Here is a 22,550-nt window from a genome sequence, read left to right on the forward strand (position 1 = left end):
GCTTGAAGTCTGGCCGTGTTAATCATTCATTCATTCTCGTCATGAATCATCACTCGATGTATCTTAATAAATAAAGCCATGATGTCCCATGTATGGGTGTTTGTTTTGGATTATCAAAATTTCTGTGGTAATTAATTTTCAAGGATACACAATTGCTAAGGAATCAAATTTTAACTATAGACACAGAAAGAAGAGATTCATTATCCACCTTAGAAAAATATTCGCAACTTTGGGGGAAAGGACATTAATATATACCAACTCGGTCAATGGTTTCGGTGCTTCATAAGTTGGATTATGAAATCATGCGAATCAGTTTTCAATTACAGAAACGTAAAGAACAACAGTATCTGTGTCCGCTTATAGATATTGATATTATACAAAAACAAAATAATCAATCTTCTGGATTATTATACGAAAACAAAATAATCAATCTTCTGGATTATTATACGAAAACAAAATAATCAATCTTCTGGATTATTACATATTATTATGCAGTATTATATGCACCGGAAAACGGGGACAGAATGAATGTCATAGTAAAGAATATAAGGAAGAAAGAATGGTTGTAAGGGCAGGGCATCTAGAATTCATCAATTAGACGACGAGTTGAGTCAAATGTGCTCATTTGCATTCCGCCGGTAGTCCCTGGGGGAACCTCTTTGTGTCTGAACAGTAATCATAGATCATATAGTTCTTTCGCACCCACTGGAGTTTCTGCTCTTGGTTCGAGTCCAAAACCTCCTCTCCGGCGAAGTTAGAAGAAGAAGTAGCGGCACTGAAGTTGCTGAAGGATGCAACAAAGGGGGCTTTAGTCCAGTCTGTCTTGACCAGGCCACCTCTCGTTGCCCAATCATCTGCGTTCCAAAGGCTGGAGTATATCCTCATTGCTTGGTTCTTCGGATAATGATAATTGCTATCTATTGTACCCAACTCTGTCTCCCTGTTTTTAAACACGCGAATAGGAATCCCGTCTACAGAAAATCTGAATAACACACATGTATTTTTGTTATTTTGAGAAATCGTATTGAATTCTATTGAATGGATGAATAAGTAATTAGAATTTAGAATACATACGTAATTTGATTGGGTGTCCAGAGCACGGAGTAAGTGTGAAAAGCCATGGTTGGGTCGAACCACAAGTAGAATTGTTGTTCACGATTGCCAAGGCCTTGAGCGAAGAGATTAGTGTGCATAATATAGGGATCTCCAGATAGGTTGCCTAGAAATTCGTAGTCTATTTCGTCGTGCTTGGGACCTTGAGACGACAGCTGTAATGGGGTCATAACACCAACATATTGTTAGCATAGCATAGCACAGTACAAGGTATAGCTATATATTTGTGTGTTCGGAATAGCATAGGGCAGGGCAGGGTAATACATACATAATAAGCAGTAACTGTGCCGGCAGAGTTCCCAGGTACCAACTTGATTTGCATATCAACTTTAGCAAAGAGATATTCATTCTTGGATTGAAACCCAGAACCTGTTATCAAGGAAAGGAAGAAGGGAAGGATTAAGATGTGTACATGTAGTATAATAACTATGGATGAAGAACAGGTCATCATACCATGGAAAACAAATTTACGCAATATTACCTGAAGTGCGATCCAGAGTAAGCTGCAACTGTTGGCCATTGTCAAGGATTTTACCACGACCATCGCCCCATGTGATGTCGACAGCGTTGTAGAAATTTGCAGAAACAATTACAAGAAGACTCGACGAGGTTATTAATAAGAAAAGAAAGAGGAGGGGCGTTCCTGTGTCCATAATTATGGATTAATAGAAATAAAGGAACTTGAATTTTAGATCCAAGTGCAGATTAGTGTAGGGAAGGGATGAAAGGAATAGAATAGCTCGAGATGGACGCGTGCAAAGAAAGAGTAATGCAGCAATGAATGAGTGAAGTCGCTCAAACATATGGTAGGCTTAAATCGCTGTGGACGCTATATGGTTTGGAGTGACGGTCGATTGGTTTATATACAAAAGAAACGGCGGTGGGCAGCGTATAGAAACGAGGTAGCGATAGAAACGTGGGCGGCGACAAAGAAGATATACAGCTGCTGCGAGGCAGGCAGACATTGAAATGATCAAATGCCGTTGTGAGGACCTTTGAGTTGCATTTCTAGAAAACATGGGCGTGTCCCATCTCATTCCATCTGCATCGTGGTGGTAGGAATGGATGAAACATCAGAAAAGCGACGGCTATGAAGCCACCGACTCCAAGATTGAATTCCATGGAGGGAGCCTCGAGGAACCATCCGGGAAAACAATCGAGGCCCTCAATAGCGACACGTATTCAGGCAGGCACACTGTATGAGGGAACAATAGCGATAGGTATAGGACCTGAAACAACAATTGGTTGACGGACATCGCGGCACTCTTTGCCTTTGTGGAAAACCAAGATGGTATATTTGTAATGGTGCGTTCCAACTCAACTCAATCGCTTTCAACGTGGTGCCATTTTCTGGAATGCACCGTAGATTTGATTTTAAATGCAAGCACACCCAAGGAGTGAGTAGAACTGTAGACCAATCCATTCGGATTTCCAACTTAGTGCCTCCATCCAGGTGGCATTTTGAGTTTGGTTACCCCACGGGCTTTTCACTAAAGACATCAGATATGACGTCTCTCTTAAAAATAAATATTTGTGAATACTTTAACCGCGGGCAAAGCCGTCCTTTGCAACGACTCCATTACATGTGATAAATATAGAGGCATCGAACAATTTGTGGTTTCCATTCAACAACTGGTTGAACATTATAGTTGTAGCAATTCTTTTATTATAATTATGTTTCTTTCTTTTTTTTTAATTATAAAAAAATTCTTGAATTTATAATTAAGATGTTTGATAATCTTGAAAACATGATTTAATGAAAATTATTTAAGTGTTTCTTGGTTTCTTATTCGTCTATAAGGAACGGCTTGATAACGATTGCCCATTGCACCGCTGTTTCTATGCATCTATAAAGAACAGAGTCAACAGCGCATCTCACTGCCGTTTCGATGTATCCAACTATGCAGCCTGTGACTGGTGATCACGTAGGGTTAGATTTGAAAGTGAATTCCAATGGTGTGTATATTGTGATGACTGTGATGACGTAGAGTTAAATTTGAAAGTGAAATCTAGTGGTGTGTATGAGTTTTAATAGAATTTTTTCCTTATTTTAAAAAAACCGTTGTTTTTTTTTTAAATAAATTTAATACTTTAAGAATATTTGAGATATTTAAAAATATTTAAACCATCTAATTTTATAGATTAAACAACCAAAATTAAAATTTTAAAAATAATTAAAATTATAAGAAGAAAAAAACCATTTCATCACATTAAACTAGTATACTACTCGGGTAGACATTATCCCATGCCACTACCATGCAGGTTGGATACCGAGATGGCCGTGAGTTGCCGAAGAATTAATGAGGCGCTGATCAGTGATCAAATTTGAAGGGTAGGTTTTAATTTCATTTAGAAGGGCACATATTCAGGTCGCACTTCTATAACGAAAAGCATAAAAAAAAAGAGCAATTCAATTGACAACAGTAAATTATTTTCAAATTTCGTTTTAATTTTTCACAGGAGAATTGTGGAACAACAACCCCAACTATGCATTTACCATTAATGGATAAACATGAGACCTATATTCCTGCTCCAGTTCAGATAAGGATTAATTTTGTAGGAAATTTTTGTGACCAGAACGTTCAAGCCAATATACAATTAGCTCAATCAAATTTAAGTTTATTGCATGAACGAAAAAATTCAGTAAAATTCTAAACAGGTTTAGGATTCAACAAAAGAGTGTACAAAGGTGTATATTTTTTTGGTATCTCCTTTTTTAATATGAAAACATACCAGGAATTGGGAATCCGCAAACAAATCAAATCCAGTATGTTAGGAAGCCTGTTGAATGCCCTCCTCTCCAAGCATAAATCATGTTGAAACCTTGCTTGACAAGCGTTTGCTGAATGATGAATCTATGCTCCTCTCCAGCTAAAATTGTCGTCAAACCTTGCTTTGGGCAGCCTTCAGGCACAACCCAGTGAAATCACAGACCTAATACATGGCCCATATTGACATCTAATATTGAAACTACCAAATGTAATGGTATCAAAGGGTAATTGTGACATAATAATTAATAAGAACTTCCAACATATGCACAATTAGAAAAAACAACTCAAAAAGAAACTGTTGTTTTTGAAATGGGAGCAACTCAGAAACTGCTAAATGTAATGGCATCAAAAAGTAATTGTGACATAATAATTAATAAGAACTTGCATCATATGCACAATTAGAAAAAACAACTCAAAAAGAAACTGTTGTTTTTGAAATGAGAGTTTCTGAAATGGGATTTAAGTTTTAACATGAAAAGAAATTTACAAATTCAACATTCCTAAAATTCTAATTTCAGAAAAAATGAAATTTAAAAAAAAAGGTTGACAATTTTACAGCACTTCTTAAAATTTTTTAAGATATTATTCCAATTTGTTTTTTAAATGACAAAAATCAATTTTTAAATTTTTTTTGACGAGTAATTTTTTCTCCCGACTTCTCTAACGTGACAGAGCCCCTTTGAAAAGCTCTGACGTGTTCAATTTTGATCCCTGGTGCCGATTAAATCACCCCAACGGTGGATGGCGTTTGAGTATGAGATGGGTTGACATAGAGCTCTGATTTGTTCCATTTCAGTAGATAGGGCCGCATGATGTGCGCGGCCGTTGTTGGATTATATCCGCAGAGAGGGTCAAATGCTTACTAGTATCTCCGCCCCTTGCTTTTCCTAATTTCAAAGGCTTTGTCTATTAACACTATAATTTTGTATGGAAAGTTAGATTTATTTATTATTTTTTAAAAAGAAATTGTTTAAATTGTTTTAGGGTGGAAATGATTTAATATTGTTAAAAAAAATGATTAGATATTTAAAATGTTAAAATTTAACAATGATAAATCAAATTTCTCAAACTTCTTATAAAATTTTATCAAAAAATTTCACTATTTTTATAAACAAACACTACTCTATTTCAAGACACCAGGAAAACATGTATCAAACATCTTGCCAAAGTTGCCACTATTTTCCGGGCAAAGGTTACTCTATTTCTCTATTTCGCAATACCGTGATGACATGATGTCAAATTTGTTTGTGTCGTACAAGTTGTTTCAGTGCACTGCTGCTCATCGACTTTCGAGTGCATCCCGTGTTCCTTGCGGGTTTCAAAAGTAAAAGTGGTCGATTCGGCACATTTATTGTGTAGGGAATAATGTATCCATGACGCATGCCGAGGAAAATGATATTGAATATTATGGTTATTCAGGTTCCGTTTAAAAATATTAAGTCAAAAAATTTAATAAAGTCGTGTAGTCATATATATTTGGTTGTAAATAATATTATATTTACCACTAAAGGTGTAAAGATATTCGGATAGTGTTTGGTTTGGTTTTTTTAATATGGAAAAAAAAGAAAAAAAGAGATTATTTAATGTTGATGAGGATTGTGTTTTTATTTGCTGATGTATTTGTTCCTTTTTATGTGAAGTTTTTTTATTTGTTTGATGTATTTGTTCCTTTTTATGTGAAGCTTCAAAATAAATGCTTCGAGCTTCTTGACAAACCTTTAGCATATCTGCATAACTTTTCTTGTTGTCTTTGAAGGCCTCACATTCTAAAATGAAATGCTTTTCTGTTTCCACTTTTCCGAAAGAACAAAAAATGCATACTCTTTCCTCCCACACTTCTTTCACCCTGTTTAACAACGAAGTTGATGAGAATTAGTCATTAACTAAGCAATAATAATTTTGGCTCTCTAGGAGATATTGGCCTCTACGTATGCTTTTGGTTGATGACTATGAGTGATTAAACACTTCAATGTAGTACTTTTTCTTTCTTCTTACCTGTTTATCCCAAGTACGCTTCTGGAACTTTTCCATAACAAAAGTTTTGACAGGCGTTCAAGCAAATACCCCATTTACTAAACCATTTGTTATTTTGTTGCATCCAAGTTTTTTTTCTCTTGCACAATCTGTCATTAAAGACAACCTTAGGCCATCTACCCTCTTCCATTTGCTCAATTTATTAAATACCTTATGACTCACACCATATAAGAATATTGGAAATAGAGGCATAAGGATATGTGGGACTTACAATCAAAACCATAGTGCTTACGGAGATCCAACAACAAAATTATTATGGTTTTAGAGACTCCCTTTATGTTTTGAAAACACAAAGTGGGGAAAGAAATGCTAGAAAAATAACAAGGTGTATAGAAAATATACAAGGTTTATATGTTGTAAAAAGAGTTTTTTTGGCATAGAAGAGAGACTAAAAAAACCTTTACTTTTGGTAACAAATTAATGTGAGCATCTCCCAAGGGGGTTACTTTTGGCTTGATAAAAGTGACACAATTGATAAGTATAATAAGAAGATTCCTCTAGATAAGAAAAATTAAAACCATAAGTGGGTTAAGGAAATATTTCCTTTCGAAGCTTGCTGCTATGCAATAAATTGGACTTCCAAACAATGTTAAGGACATGAAAAATAAATTGCATTCTCACCTCATATAATTTTTAAGTGCTTACCTCTTTCCCCTTATTTACAATACTTATAGAAAATGAGAAGAAACTTTTTCTATCCAAGAACAAATCAATTCGGTTGTTCTAAGTGTTGTTTAAATTCATAAAAGATATATATATATATATATATATAAAGGTGGAGAACTTTAACTATATATACATATATAAAAAAATATGGCCTTCTATCATATCACCAACATTATCATTTTCAATTGATAGAAGTCATGACACAGAAGTGATAAATCATTTGGCTATCCATTGCTAATGTATTCCTTGCTTTGAAGTTTGAACATCGTCAGCTAATTGTTTAGGTTTGGTCCAAGCAACTTACATGTTAACAATCTAAATGCATTCCTCACAAACATTGTTTGGCAATTATTTCAACTCTGGTAAAACATGTTATGCCTTGGGATCCACTTGATTAGCCATCTAAATCAAACCAAGGTGGAAAGACACCATAGGAATTATGAGTTTGATGCATTCATAACTTATAAAGCATACTACCAACAATGCTTTGATCTCACAACCATGATATCATCTCTTAAGGAGTTCTTCCAAATAAAAGATGGAACCCCTTAGCTTCGTTGGATGTCTGGCTCAAAGAAAAATGAAAAAAGATGTAGGATGTCATTCCTACCACATTGCGCACATAAAATAAAGTGTTTGAATTTTGGTATGAAATATATATAGATATAGTGTTCTTATTACCATGTGGTGTCATAATATCTGAAAGAAGTTAAATTATCGTGTCATTGACTAGCTTAACCCCATAATATGCTTTTAAAATGCATCTTTAACTGTTGGTTAACGAATTCCCTATAGCACTGTGATCAAATACACATATCTCGAATCTTTGAACTGTAAGAATTGTTCCACTGAAATAGGAAACCTAGTCCTCTTACCAAGTAGAAATCACAGATGATAATGGAAATTTTAAAAATTAGTCGATGACAAGCTTCTTTAATACTTTTCCATAATAGCTTTGTGTAACACATATATTACATAATAGCTTTGTATAACACATCCCTTCACCAACAAGTCATGACATGTAATCAAATGCTACTACAAACCTTAACCCTCGTAAATCAGAATATACTACAAGCATAACTAACTAGATATTTTCCTTCTTCACAACTCTCATATCTCCAAGGTATTGACAGAAATCATCGTACATGTATAAATTCCTCCTTCATAGTAGAAAATCTAAATATACAACGCATTTTAGAAGCACTTCCTATGCATAATTGATGGACTAGATTCATCATACTCTGAATTTACAATCCAAATTTGCAAGACAAAGAAATTTATAGTTATAGATGAAAAAGGGATAGAAATTTCAAAAATATCTACCTAAATTGAATATATGGGTAAATAAGATTATGTGCTCTCAATTATAGGGTTAGCCTAGATATCCTAATAAAATGTACTCAAGGAGCCCAAAATGGACCCTCTTATCTAAATGTTGTACTTCCTTTCAGGAGGTGCTGCAACCTTAATCTTCATGGTGCTTGTAGCAAGTGCAGTGATTTCCTTGCTGGTATTTGATCAATGATTGCAGGGAACATTGTTGAATCACCACTTAGGACAATATTTCTATACAAATCTTTACGAATGTCCACATCACACTTCATAATAGAGTTGTAGGTGGTCTCATGGATATCAGTGGCTTACATTCTTGTTAATGATGGCTGGAAGAGAACTTATGCACATCTAAACCTCTCAACTCCATTGGCAATTACCTGACCATCAGGAATCTCATAGCTCTTCTCCAACGAAGAGCTCGTTTTTCAGTCTCAAGCTCGTGTTCATAGTCCAAGGAAATGTAGGCTAGCTTTTCTTTCATGTCTCGAAAAATCTTACACTCTATTATTGTATCTAAAGAGTAGTCATGCTCAGTCAGAATTTCCATTAGTGCATATGTTAGATCATGCACTACAAGATACAACGTCAAGATGGAATGAGGTAGAACATCACCCTCATAAATTGGAACAATGTGTGTAACATTATCCCCATAGTTCAATACAATCCCCGAAACATAAAAAAAAATGAATAAACATTATTTTGCGCGGTTCAATTATAAAATATTAATCGTCATAACAAACATTAAAATCTTCATTGTACAAATAGAGTGACCAAAATACACACCAATTGTACGCCCACTTCCATTTAGAGAAAGCACTGATTGAATTACAACATACATGGCAGGCACATTAAATGTCTCAAACATTATTTGTGTCATATTTTCTTGGTTTTCCTTGGGATTAATGGGAGCCTCAGTGATAAGAATGGGATGATCCTCTAGGGTAACTCAGAGTTCATTATAAAATGTATGATTCCAGATCTCCTCCATGTCATCCAATTTGGTCACAATACCATGTTGAATCGAATGTTTAAGAGTGGAATACCTCTCTTTGACTGAGCTTCATCTCCAACATAATAATCCTTCTTCCCCATGCCAACCATAACACCAGTGAGCCTCGGTCTACCCATAATGCTAGGAAAAACTGCACAGGGAGCATCATCCCCAACAAATTCAGCTTGATAGATTACACATGTAAGATACACAACAGATAGTTTTACAAAACCAAATGATCGAAAGTATTCAAAAGATATAATCTACAAAGTAAACAAAGTTATCCATTCCATATCCATAGCATGGATTTGTTACTTACCTTAACCACACCAAATCCATTATCGCATACAAGAGGCTATATATCCTCTTCAACCATTTTTCCTCTAAATGAAAAGTGAAGTACACAAAATTGAGCATAAAATAAGATTAAGCTATACACAAAAGGCCTTCTTCAACACTAATATGAAGCTCGTCTATTGTTTTCATTTGACAATAAAATTGTTGCAAGATTCTAGACCACTCCAAGTGCAGAATAGAAAGAGCCCCCCATGTTTTTATGTATAAATATTGTGTAAATATATCATTTGATAAGCTATTATTGATGATTAGATTGATATGGAGGGGATCAATATTTAGCTAATCATACAAAATGTTGACTACAAATATTTTAAGAACTTCACTCTGGTAGTAAACCTTCAAGCTAAAAATCACTGGCCCTGCAAAAGATACAAAACAGAAACAACAAAGTTTGTGCACCCAAAAATAAACATACCAGATCCATTGTCGCATACAAGAGGCTAGATATCCTCTTTAACCATTTTTCCACTAAATGAAAAGTGAACTACACAAATTCAAGCATCAAATAAGATTAAGCTATACACAAAATGCCTTCTTCAACATTAATATGAAGCTAGTCTATTGTTATCATTTAATAATAAACCATTGCAAGACTCTAGACCACTCCAAGTGTGGACTACAAAGAGCCCCCCATATTTTTACATAGAAGTATTGTGTAAAGATATCATCTGGTAGGCTATTACTGATGATCAAATTAATATGCAGGGGATCAATCTTTAGCTAATCATACAAAATGATAACTGCAAATATTTTAAGAACTTGACTCTTGCAGTAAACCTTCAGGTTGAAAATCATTGGCCTTGCAAAATATACAAAACAAAAACAAGAAAGGTTGTGCACCCACAAAGAAAAATGCAATAGGGGAAATGGTTCACAAACATTCAACTAGGTTTCGACATTGAAGAAACTCCAACATTCTGGTATAATTATCTCGAAAGAGAAATACAACGACGTAATCCTTAGTGGAAGGCCATTCGATCAGATGCCTTTAAGATCTATCATCAAGTGATTTGTTTGTAGAAGATGTTGAAATCTATGAATGGCTACAATTTATTAAACATAAGTTGGATAGGAAACACAAAGTTGAAGCTAAGTAATCAAAGACAAAGTTAATAACCATTTCTGAAATTTTCCTCAAAGAGTTTTGCTGACAACAACCATTCAAATTATTGTTCATTCATTTTTTCATGGAAAATCCGCACAAAATTTTGATTGATTTATTCTAATCAATATTTCTACATTCACTCACTCTCATTAAGAATTGAAAGAACAACATTTAATAGAAATGGAGATATTCACAAAACTCCCCATTTAATCTTCTATTTTGTTTTGTGTTTTTAGAAAAGTAATTAGTAATTTTACCTAATGTTATCGTCACGCTATTCCCCCCTCCCCAAATTTTCCTAAAATTTATGTGTACTCCCACACATCCCCCATGTGCATATCCCCATTCCTGCACTCCGCCATCTTGGAAACTTCATGAAACCTTGCTTTTTTTATATAGAAGTATTTGTATCTATATGCATAATCAAATATTGTTACTATGGTTTAATTTATTAGGGTTAGGAATTAAAAAGGAGTATGGTTACAATTGGTTATGAGATTGACTGGGTATGAAGGTTTTCGGAAGAACGCCAACAATAATTCCATATCAAATTTGAAAAGCATTAGGCATTAGAATTTGAAATTTCTATGTCTATGAAAGACATAATGGTTAGGATTGATAGAGATGGAAGATTTATCGAGTTCAAATGTTATATATTGATAGTTTAAAAAAGGATCAATGGCTGTTGCAGGAGAGGAAATTGATGAAAGGTGAGTTTGACTTTTCATAAAGTTTCAAAAAAAAATATGAATTGGACAATAGAGCCATGAGATTGGAGAACATCAACAGAAGCATATGCCACATATAAGTATGTGGAAAATAAATACTAAGATCAAGTAAAAGAAAATGATATTTTAGAAGGCATATCTAATAGTGTACACTAGCGTGAAGAAACTTTTCCAACATAATTTAATCTTTTGAGTGACAAAAAGATCGAGGAAAAATTGGGATGCCAACAAGAGGTATGAATTTTCCTAAGAGAAGGCATTTAAATGCCATCAGAAGTGCAAACTTATATCCAAATTCAAAGAAAAACTCATTCAACCCAACAAAATGTGGTTAAGATTGTAGAAAGTCTCACAAAATGACAAGGATTAGTGATAGAAGTAAGATTTTGATGACCTCTTTGTTTCACAATAAATCTGCAAACTAAAGGGAGTTTTCAAACTTTCTGGAAACTTCTGCATCTAACTGGTTGTTGAAAAATTATTGTCAGAAGTCAAAAGAAGTATGTGAGAAAACTAGGAAGAATTGATGATCGCTATGCCATCTGTAGCAAATGACATCATACTAGATGCCTCAAGTGTAGGACATGGAATATGCATGGTGAAGAAAAAAGTTCATGACTTTTATATGAAGTTGTAAATAAAATAGGACTACTCATATCTAAATCAAGCTATATGTGTCACAAATAAAAAATAACAGATCAATGGTGGTCAGCTAAAAGGTGTTAAGGATGCCAATGATCAATTGTAATTTGTCTACAATCAGTGAAACAATACAAGAAAAAACAAATACAAATCAATTGACTTTAACAATTAGCTTTATTCATTTGAAAATATTCTTGAAACATTGACAATGCCTATTAGACATTGGTATGTTGAAAAATGTAGCAAGAAATTCCCAATTTGATTTTACCTTGATTAAATTGAGGAAATTTGAAATTCTACATCAACAGACAATTTGGAGGAGTTAACTGAGGCAGCATGGATCTTGTCACTCAATTAATAACACTCAATTCGAGTTAATGAGTTGAAGTTCAGTTTGCTTGAGTTGATTCCTAAAAAATAAGAGTCTAGATCAGTTAATTTAAGTAGTTAAGTGCTTGAAGTTCAATTGTATGTAGTGATTCCTACATTTTAGGAGCCTAGGTTGAGTCAATTTCAGTTGTCATCAGTTAAACTAGTTCTAACTGTTAATCGAACTAGCTGGTGGTTAGTTAAGTAGTAGGACATCAGTCTAACTCAGAGATCACCTAGTTAACTGATCAATCAACTAATAATTAGCTCATTCATGCAAAGAATTTGAATTTCCTAGTTGTGGTGGAGTTTCCAAGGCAGTTAACCAACAATTGTAAACTAGTTGAGTGTACAGGTGTTGCATGAGGTCAGGTGGACCATCCTTGGGAATTGCGTAATCAATTTGAGGAATTTAATAATTACTAGGGGCTCAGTTCCTTAAGGAACAACACAAGGAAATAGGATCTTGGAGGGCTTGAAAATTTACTAAGTGTTTCCCAGAGTCAATCAATTAGGCAGAGAGATAGACTATACACTTATAGGTTGTGCTCAGGCTTGAGAAATCATATGTATTCATCTCTATTATTTGATTAATGCAATACATATAGGAAGGGGTTTTAAGAAGTTTCTTTCCCTAGATAAATCTCTATGCATGTGTGATGTTCCCTTTTTCATGTCTATGATGTTTGTTCTTGATCGTGAATTGAATTCGGCAGAGCAATAGAGTATATTCGAGTCTTGTGTTTTAGTAAATTTCATGATCAGTTTCAAATCTATACAATAATTTCTACATGGTATCGGAATTGGATTCACATTAGAAACTAGTCATTGAAGTCCTCATGTACAATTATCATTAAAGAACTAATGAGCTGCTAGGAGGCAAAGTTATGGAACCCTAGTTCAGGGCATCTCCAAAAGACCCTATATGAAGACTTCTTAATGGAGATAGAAGGCTGCTAGTGGAAAGACCAGTGAGCCAATATTTAGTGATACAAAAATGAGTTATGATCGTTGATATTGGTAGATTGAGAAGAAAATATATTTCCCATAGGAAGATTGAAAATTAGAGGGAGTCTAGTTTCAGAGGGAGAAACCCTATGGAAGCTAGTACTTCAGGCTCTGGGGATATCAGACTCATTATTGCAGTTTTTGTAGTAGCAGTGCGGAAGCAACAACGAAGTAGTAGAAACAACATTATGAGTAGATCATATTTCACCATGCATGCAGTTATACCTCCAAGAGTGAGGTAGGGTGATATAGATCCTTAGTCCCATAGTTGAAAAAAAATGGGCAGGTTCCATTGAGGCATTCTCCTCATGGATCATTACCTTGTTACAAGGGGCGACAATATTCAATATCAAGAGGATCAGTGTCAGTCAGATACTGAGGATTGTAGAGAAGTGTTGACAACAGAGAGAGAGGCTCAATAGCAGAGTTAACAACAACATATTTTTCCCAGTAGATAGTTGCAAACACAATTGCTTCATTTTTTTTGGATATTTCTCAGTTGCAGATGTTGCAGTAGTAACAACAATAGTGAGAGGTGTTACATGTAGTACTTTCCACAAGTGCAGGATAGAGGTTCTTGATAATCCATTTCTTGCTGAGAGGGAGTGTTGAAAAATGTAGCAAGAAATTCTCAATTTGATTTTTCTTTTATTAAATTGAGGAAATTTGAAATTCCACATCAGCAGACAACTTGGAGGAGTTAACTGAAGTGAGATGGCTCTTGTCACTCAGTTAATAATACTCATTTCGATTTAATGAGTTGAATTTCAATTTGCTTGAGCCGATTCCTAAAATATAGGAGTCTAGCTCAGTTAATTCGAGTGAAGGGCGTGAAGTTCAGTTGTTTGTAGTGATTCTTAAATTTTAGGAGCCTAGGTTGAGTTAATTTTAGTTGTAATCAGTGAAACAAGTTCTAATTGTTAATAGAACTAGTTGGTGGTAAATTAAGTAGTAAGACATCAATCTAAATCAAAGATCATCTAGTTAACTAATCATTTAGCTAATAATTAGCTTAGGCATGAAAATAATTTGAATTGCCCAGTTGTGATGGAGTTTCCAAGGAACTTAACCAACAGTTGTAAACTAGTTGAGTGTACAGGTGTTGCATGGGGTCAGGCGGACCATCCTTTGGAATTATGCAATAACTTTGAGGAATTTTCTAATTAATAGGGGCTCAATTCCTCAAGGAACAATACAAGGAAATAGGAGCTTGTAGGGCATGAAAATTCGCAAAGTGTTGGCTGGAGTCATTTAGTCAAGAAGAGAGATAGACTATACACTTGTTGGTTGTGCTTAGGCTTGAGAAAGCATATGTATTCATATATATTCTTTGATTAACAAAATAAAGATAGGAAGGGGTTTTGAGTAGTTTCTTTCTCCTAAATAAATATTTTTTCATGTGTGATGTTTCCTTTTGCATGTCTATGATTTGTGTTCTCGATCGTGAATTGAATTTCGCAGACCAATAGAGTAGATTTGAGTCTTGCGTTTTAGTAAATTTCATGAGTAGTTTCGAAGAATACATGAGGAGGAATTTTCAATGTTGGGTTTGCAGCTATTTCTTGGTACAACAAGAAGAAAAGATCTGTGGCACTCAACTTAGTAGAAGCATAATACATGGCTGGTAGTCAAGCATCATGTGAGGCAATCTAGATGAGAAATATTTTTGTGGTACTGTTTGGTAAGATGATGGATCTAACTGTGATCTACTCTGACAATCAGAGTTGCATCAAGCTCTCTAAAAATCTTATATTTTGTTATCAATCCAAGCATATAGATATTTGATATCACCATGTACATGATTGTGTGTAGAGGGGGATTATGTTGTTGGAATACATTCCAACAGAGGGACAAGATGTAGACATTTTGACAAAGGATTTTTCAAAAGGAAAATTCAAGTTCCATAGAGGAAGGATTGGGATGATAGATAATCCTTTTCTTGCTGAAAGGGAGTGTTAAAAATGTAGCAAATAAATCTCAGTTTGACCTTGCCTTGGTCAAAGTAAGGAAAATTCAAATTTCCATTTTAGCAGAAATATTGGAGGTAGTTAACTGAAGGGACATGGCACTTGTAACTCAGTTAACTCAGTTAATACGAGTTGGAGATTCTCAAGTTTAGTTCACTATGATTGGATTCTAATTTGTAGCAATCTATTTCAATTAAATTGACTTATTGTTAGTTAAACTAGTTTTAACTATTGGAAGAGCTAGTGGAAGGTCAACTTGTGGAAGTGTGACTTCAACCACACTTAGTGATCAACCAGTTATCTAATCAATCAACCCAAAATAATTGATGCATGCAAATAATTCAAGTTACCTAGTTGAGATGGAGATTCCAAGGAAATGTACTATCAATTGTAGATTATTTTGAGGTGTATAGGCGGTGCATGTAGTTAGAGGACGAGCCTAAAGGAATTGCACAATTCAATTGAGGGAATTTCCTAATTAATAGGGCCCTAATTCCTCAAGGGACAACGTAAGAAAATAGGAGCTTGGAGGGCTTGAAAATTGGCTAAGTGTTGGCCATAGTTAGTCAGTCAAGCATAGGGATAGAATATACACGTGCAGGTTGTGCTCAAGCTTGAGAAACATATGTATTTAATCTCTATTATTTTATTAATGCAATACAGATAGGAAGGGGTTTTGAGTAGTTTCTTTCCCCTAGATAAATCTTTGTGTATGTGTGATAGTTATTCTTGCATTTTTATGGTTTGTGTTCTCGATCGTGAATTGAATTCTACAGAGTAGTAGAGTAGATTTGAGTCTTTTGTTTTAGTAAATTTCATGAGCAGTTTCCTTTGAAAAAACGTTGACTACATGTTACAAGAAAAGCTAAGAGGCAAACAGTATGATGGTGAAGCCAACAAGGGAAATGCATTAGTACAAAAGTCAGAGGCAAGTGGCAACAAGCAAATAAAGGTAAGATATTTTAAAATTGCATTGCAAGAGAGTTTGGTCATAAATAAAAAATAGTAGAGTACATTTCCCTTACAATTTTAGGAGACTCAAATTATTATGTCAACAGTAAAATTGATAAAGGGAAGGAAAATGAAATCACGTAGAATGTTACCAATTAGTCTACAGATTGTTGGTAACTAGACTTGAGTTCTTTAGGGTGCATGACTTCCCGAGTTTTCACCTCTCTCAGAAAAGACAGAGACAAACTAAATAGTGGCTCTTGGAGATGGAAACTATATGAAATATAGGAACAAGGTACTATACCAATTTACATGATGAATGTGAGAAGCAAAATGTTCCACCAAGTTTTTGGGATGCAGAAGAAGGGAAACACACATGGGGGATGTGTGGATATATCCCCTAAATTTTAAGGAAATTCATAGGGAACATAGGGACAAGGAGTGCCTAACTTAGGGGGGCCATCTCTAGAATTAATTATTTAAGAAGAAAAAATTTCCAACATAACAATTCATCCCACATAAATTCATCATTACGCAATAGATTCTTTGCTTGCATATATTTTTTATTTCTTTTTATGATTTTTTTATAATTTTTGCGGTTTTTTGGACAAAAATCATTGGGGGGCATCCAAGCATGTTTCTTTTCTGAGGGGTTAGTGTTCGGGGGGCATGCACCCAGAAGCCTTGCATTTTGAAAAACACGTACCACATCGCACACATTGCCAAAATGTTTCACGTGTGTTTCACCAAGTTGCACAAGATGGTATGTGTGGAAAAATGTTTCACTAGGAACCCCTATCCTCAGGGCACATAAAGTGTAGGGGGCACACCTCCGACCTTGCAAGACATGTCCCCATGGAACACTGAGTGAAACAAATCCAAAATATTCTATATATCCCTGGTTTGCAGAAAAATCTTCTCAATGTCAATCATGTTGCTAATAACACAATGAGAGGAAGTTCAAAACTGACAAGTGTTTGATTTGATAAGATAAGATAATTTCATACCACAAAAGTAGGGTAATGGGTTTCAAAAGTACAATCTAGTAGTGACATGCCACGGAAGTGTTGAAGCAACTCCTAAAAACTAGAATATAAAAGGAAATAAACTAAGCTACTGAAAAAGAGATATAAGCAAAGGCATAATCATCTGCAACATGAAAAAGGCTACTCATCCTCATCAAAAGAGGAAGCCCTAATGTCTCAATAGGAACAATAGTGAAAATAGAGGAAGAATATGATGTCCCTGCCGAATCACCAACCACAGAGAAAATAAACACAATCATAAAGAGATTGTAGTTACTTTCAAGGAGAGATGCCTTTACAAGTTTGAATCCATAGCAACAAAACAAAATTACCTATAACTTTTGTAGATTGATAAAATATGGCACCGAAGGTACAACCATCTCAACTACTATTATCTTAAGCTAGTGACTAGGCACAGAATGGTGAATGGTCCACCAAAATCCAAAGAGAAGCGAGTACCAGTGAAGCAGGTTCATCAGGCAAGCAACACCATGACAACTTTGAAAGAACATGGCACAATGAGTGAGGCAAACACTAAAATTAGTGCATAGTGATAAATGTGGATCAACAAGGATGGAACCAATTGGTGGCCCTGAGTATTTGCCAATTTTTTGTGATCAAATTAAAATCTTTTGAAGTATTTATGAAATTTTGAAATCTATTAAAAAGGAAGAGAGGAAAAAAGAAAAAGGTTTCAAGGACTGACAATGATAACAAATATACAACCCATTTTATGGGTACTGCAAAGCACTATTAATTACAAAAATAAATTCCACAGAGATCAAATAACTTGTCAAATTGAAATCATTTTACACAATTTTGTGTGGTTCTTTATTCTTAAATATCTTTGATTTTCACCAGGATTTTGTCTAGTATCTAAGTAAGCCATTTATGTTTTGGAAAACTCTCATTTAATTGAGGGGCTGGAAGGAAAAGTAGTTCTGGAAGGTTCAAGATGTTGAGATGCATAATTGAACACATCATTGAGACTTGTTATTCATGACCTGAGCAACTTTCCATTTGAAAACATTGTCCTGATATAATTTCTTTGTAATTGTAGTTGTCCGTTCTTCACATTTGGAAAGAACATGCAAAGGGTTGGTTTTGGGACATGCGTTGGTCAGGTAAAATCGTTCATCAATTCTTTAATTGAGTATCCAAAATGTTTGCACTGTCCAAGCAACAAAGTTTTAATATCTATATTGAATATTGATGTATCATGAGTACAACCTTTGGGTAGGCTAAGACCCACTAGGAGGGTTCATGTAAATAATTTTGTTTTTTGTGTTGTTTGGAACCATGGAGATCCTTTCCCTGATCTAGTAACAACTTGGAACTTTCTTCTTGCGATAAGGGTGGTGAGGATGGTGGCACATCAACTTTCTGGGAACCAGTTAGTCTAGCTAAGACCACAAAACTTATTCCACCGAGTACATTATTCAAACATTGAAGCACAACCACAAAAGTATTAAACATCAATGGAGTAAATCATTTTTCCAATAAGAAACTCAATGCCATTTATAGTTTGATACTTGAGATTGTTTCTTAATCCCATGTGAATAGCCCATGTGTATGAGTTCAACAATGTTCGGGTGGCTTATTTTGGGTTTCAAAGTTGGGATCCATCTTCTTTCTGAAACTGATTGGTGTATTGGATAATGCAGTCCCTACAAGGCCTGTAACAAACCCAATAACTGCAAATAGGGCACCCTTATAGACAAAGGTACCCATTCCTTCCAAGACACTAAAGGATCTCGTCTCAAACATGTGGATTTTAGGGAAAATTTAAAAAATACTAGGGAGAGTTTGTACTAACATTGTTGTTGATGAAGGAGCCAATAAGTACATCAATACAAAATTGATGATGTAACCAGCAAGAAGAGTGGAAAACACAAAGTCCAACTCATTCAAACAAAACTTAGGCATGGATTCCATGTCACCAAGGCAACATGTAGTTTCCCCTACAAGCTCTTCCATTAGGACCTTGAATGAAAACTTTGTGTCTTCTTCTACTCTTGATATCCAAGCCCGTAAAAATGCACCCAAAAACCCACCTCCCATATTTTTCCAATTGTTATTGTCTTATGATTTCCCCTCCCACCCTGACGACTTACCACCTCCTCCTCCTCCTCCACCATTATTGTTGTTGTTTCCAATTCCAGACCCCTAGCCTCCATCTCCACTATACTTGATACTTGGAAATTTTGTTGATATCCAATTTCTAATATCCCTTAGACTGCATTCATTCCCTTGGTTCTCAAACCTAATGGAACGAAACTTCTAATCCATGCTCTTTGCACAACTTTACACTGAAAAAGCAGTTGAAATAACATTTGTATTACAATTTTTCATAAATTTCCCATTCAATAAACCCAAATCAATATTTTTGTGGGTTACTCTTGGAGTTTCTATTGACAAGATCGATGGGGAAAGGAAGCACATCATCAACTCTAATGACATACCCAAAACATCCCCAGCCAAGAATAAGAATGACAACATTAAAATGATGGATATGAATAAACAATACAATTGGTTGATCATAGAAATTTCAATAACTAATCGATATCGACAAGCTATAAAGCTTTGATATAAAAATAATAAACCTTCAACAAAGAAGAAAAATGCAAATCTAAAACAAATGACTAGTTCCACATAAAAATGACACAAACAAAGAGTATTCACCTTTGGCGGGCATCACAATCAGAAACATTCGAAGAAAAATAGGGAAAGCATTCAATCATTGAAACAAATGAAATAAACTTACACTCTTCACCAAAATCAATAAATATTGAGTAACAACCTATGAAGGTTCAAATTGTGACTTCGACAGGCCTCACAATTTGATAGATTCAAGGAGAAATAGAAAAATAAATCAATCTTTATAAAAAAATATAACCACAGAATCTCATAAAAATAAAAAAAACTTTCAAAACCAATAACAACAATGTGGACCTCATGCAAGGGCCTCCCTTGCATGAGGCCCACCTGGCATCTTCAGTGAACTGTTAAACATACCTCATGGAGGTGGTTTTTTCTAGAGTATCCAAGGTATTTCTGTTGTGAGTTGGCCTAAAGGAAGATGCTCCCCTATTGTGATATAAAAATGTGTAGCAGCAACACCTCCTTCATTCACCTAGATAGGAGTTCAGGGTACAAATGTTGCAGAAGCTGGACCAATATCTTACCCACCATCATTTTATTCAACATCTCAACCCGTTCAAGATAAATACCCAACCAGAGCAAAGTATGCAGTTGTTGATTCTGTTTATTCAATTCCATATCCTCTAAGTTTAGATGTTCGTGAGACCCAAGTTGTGCCTTTAGTGATCCCAAGGAGGAGGAGACAGATGTTCTAGATGCTTCATAAAATGTTACAGATATAGACCTCCAAATGGATAGTTACATTTTAGGGATTATAGGCCTGGATAAACTACTCAATGCGCCTTCTATGAAGACAACTTTGCAATCGACTCTCATTAAACATATGGTTTCATTGCTCATGGAGGTCGTCTTTTTTGGAGAAGCAAATGTATTTCTATGGTGAGTTAGCCTTAAGGAATATACTCCCCTGTCGTGAGATAACAATGGGTAGCAACAAAGCCTCCTTCACTCACCTAGATGGGAGTTCAAGCTACAAATGTTGCAGAAGTTGGACCAAAAACTTATCGACCATCATTTCATTCAACATCCTGACTAGTTCAATATAATACCCAACCAGAGCAAAGCAAGCAACCGTTGATTATGTTTATTCAGTTCCATATCCTCCAGTTTAGAGGTTTCTGAGACCCAAATTATGACCTTAGTGATCCCAAATATGAGGAGATAGATGTTCCAGATGCTCTATACAATCTTACAAATATAGACCTCCAAATGGATTGCTACATTTTCGTGATTATAGACGTGGATAAAACACTAAATGTGCCTTCTTTGAAGATAATGATGTAATCTACTCTCATAAAACATAAGTGTTTTTCTAGTGTTGTGGTAAGTGTTCTTTGTTCCCTCTTGATCATTTTTGTGTTTCGTCTTCCCGAATAACTATAGGATTTGTGCCCCCTCGTCCTAGTCCGAGCATCCATTGAATGCAATTTAAAATATAGTCCCAAAATGTTTTAAGAATGAGAGGGGTAGAATTCATATCATAGATCTGGTGCTACTTCTATCTTTGCTTTTTATGATTATGGAATGGAAGCAATTCTCTATCCCAGTCATGCACTGGAAAGAAAGAACTTTTCTTTTTGTATTTGTCTCAACTCAGTCATTTGCACCTATGGTAGGATTCAAGCCAAGTTCTAACTAAAACTCATGCATTAGGCCTAACAAAAACACGTGAATGATCCTCGGAGTTAAGTTGGATATGGTATTCGAACTGGTGTCCAAAAAGGAGAAAGGAGGTATCTGTACATGACAAAAAGGAGATAGACAGGCACCTAGAAAATGGAGATAGATGACACTGTATAGGAGACCTAGAGGAAATCTCTATAGTGGAGGATGATGAATCTCTATAGTGTCTGTAAGAAAAACCTCATAATAGAACGCCTATTGGCATAATTAATATACATTACTTTATTTATTACGAATATATATAGACATTAAATCATCACTAAAAAAATTTATTTATTTTTATTATACATTTAATTTTGTCAATTTTTTTTAAAAAATAATTTTATTTTAAATTACTTTTATTAGTGATTATTAAAAAAATTATATATGATTTAAATAAATACATATATAAAAATAAATCTAATAATATTCTTAAGCATGGAGATTCACCTACACTTAATCATGGAAATTCTAAATCTATAAACAAACTTTATTACAATATATGGGTCAAGTATGGCTTATCAATACCACATGTCCAAAAAATCATAATTCATTTTATATGAAGTTTGTTCATATGACAATTTTTTTAATTAATCAATTTAATTAATATGATATAAAGGGCACAACTACTTTTGAAATAAATCTCAACCTTTAGATTGTGAGTATTACTAAGAATATTCTTGAATATTTTATGAAAGTTAATCCTTACCATCCACCTAATAATTATTGATAATTAAATTAAAATGATGAAATATCTATTCCAAAATAGACACACATCGCTACTACATTCGGGTGTAAATTCTAATGACAGCATCGACAGAATGGACAAAATCATAAAATTTGTCAGAAGTTAAATGATTTTTTTGTTTTTGTTTTTTAAATGCCGACTACCATCGAATATCTGACGACATATATGTAACCATGAAATATTCGACAATTATCTTATCCCATTGACTATCCGATGGTTTCCTATAATCCCTCCAATCGTCAAATATCTGACCTGTGTTCTTTTACATCGTATATCCAACGATGTATCCAATATGAAAATGTGTTGTCCAATTTCCTACAAATGGTAGATAATATTCATATTAATATATATAATATATTAATATTAATATTAATATTATACTATATGATATATGTGTGTGTGTGTGTGTGTAGGCCC

The 22,550-nt window shown here is 34.6% G+C and overlaps 1 protein-coding gene and 1 pseudogene across 1 annotated transcript; both read right to left on the reverse strand.

Moving 5' to 3' along the window:
* Positions 1-388: 388 nt before the first annotated feature.
* LOC149250086 (xyloglucan endotransglucosylase protein 1-like) lies at positions 389-1,936 on the reverse strand. Its single transcript, XM_089458911.1, has 4 exons — positions 1,595-1,936; positions 1,382-1,482; positions 1,075-1,268; positions 389-982 (listed from the first exon to the last, which is right to left on the reverse strand). Exons 1-4 carry the CDS (start codon positions 1,764-1,766, stop codon positions 622-624), a joined length of 828 nt encoding a protein of 275 aa, XP_089315037.1. The 5' UTR covers positions 1,767-1,936; the 3' UTR covers positions 389-621.
* A 16,377-nt stretch (positions 1,937-18,313) lies between these two features.
* On the reverse strand, positions 18,314-19,123 carry LOC149250087 (protein RETICULATA-RELATED 3, chloroplastic pseudogene; annotated as a pseudogene).
* Positions 19,124-22,550: the final 3,427 nt, after the last annotated feature.

The sequence above is a fragment of the Pinus tabuliformis genome, chromosome 7, assembly GCF_031772625.1.
Source record: "Pinus tabuliformis cultivar Carrire ecotype Pingquan chromosome 7, CPIR1, whole genome shotgun sequence".
Classification (NCBI taxonomy): domain Eukaryota; kingdom Viridiplantae; phylum Streptophyta; class Pinopsida; order Pinales; family Pinaceae; genus Pinus; species Pinus tabuliformis.

Bases quoted from the DNA above. Each gene is read 5' to 3' on its own strand.
- LOC149250086 (XM_089458911.1), bottom strand. From the start codon at position 1,766: ATGGACACAGGAACGCCCCTCCTCTTTCTTTTCTTATTAATAACCTCG. The intron at 1,483-1,594 runs GTAATATTGCGT...CCTTGATAACAG, and splicing joins TACTCTGGATCGCACTTCAG to GTTCTGGGTTTCAATCCAAG. The intron at 983-1,074 runs GTATGTATTCTA...TGTGTTATTCAG, and splicing joins TGGACACCCAATCAAATTAC to ATTTTCTGTAGACGGGATTC.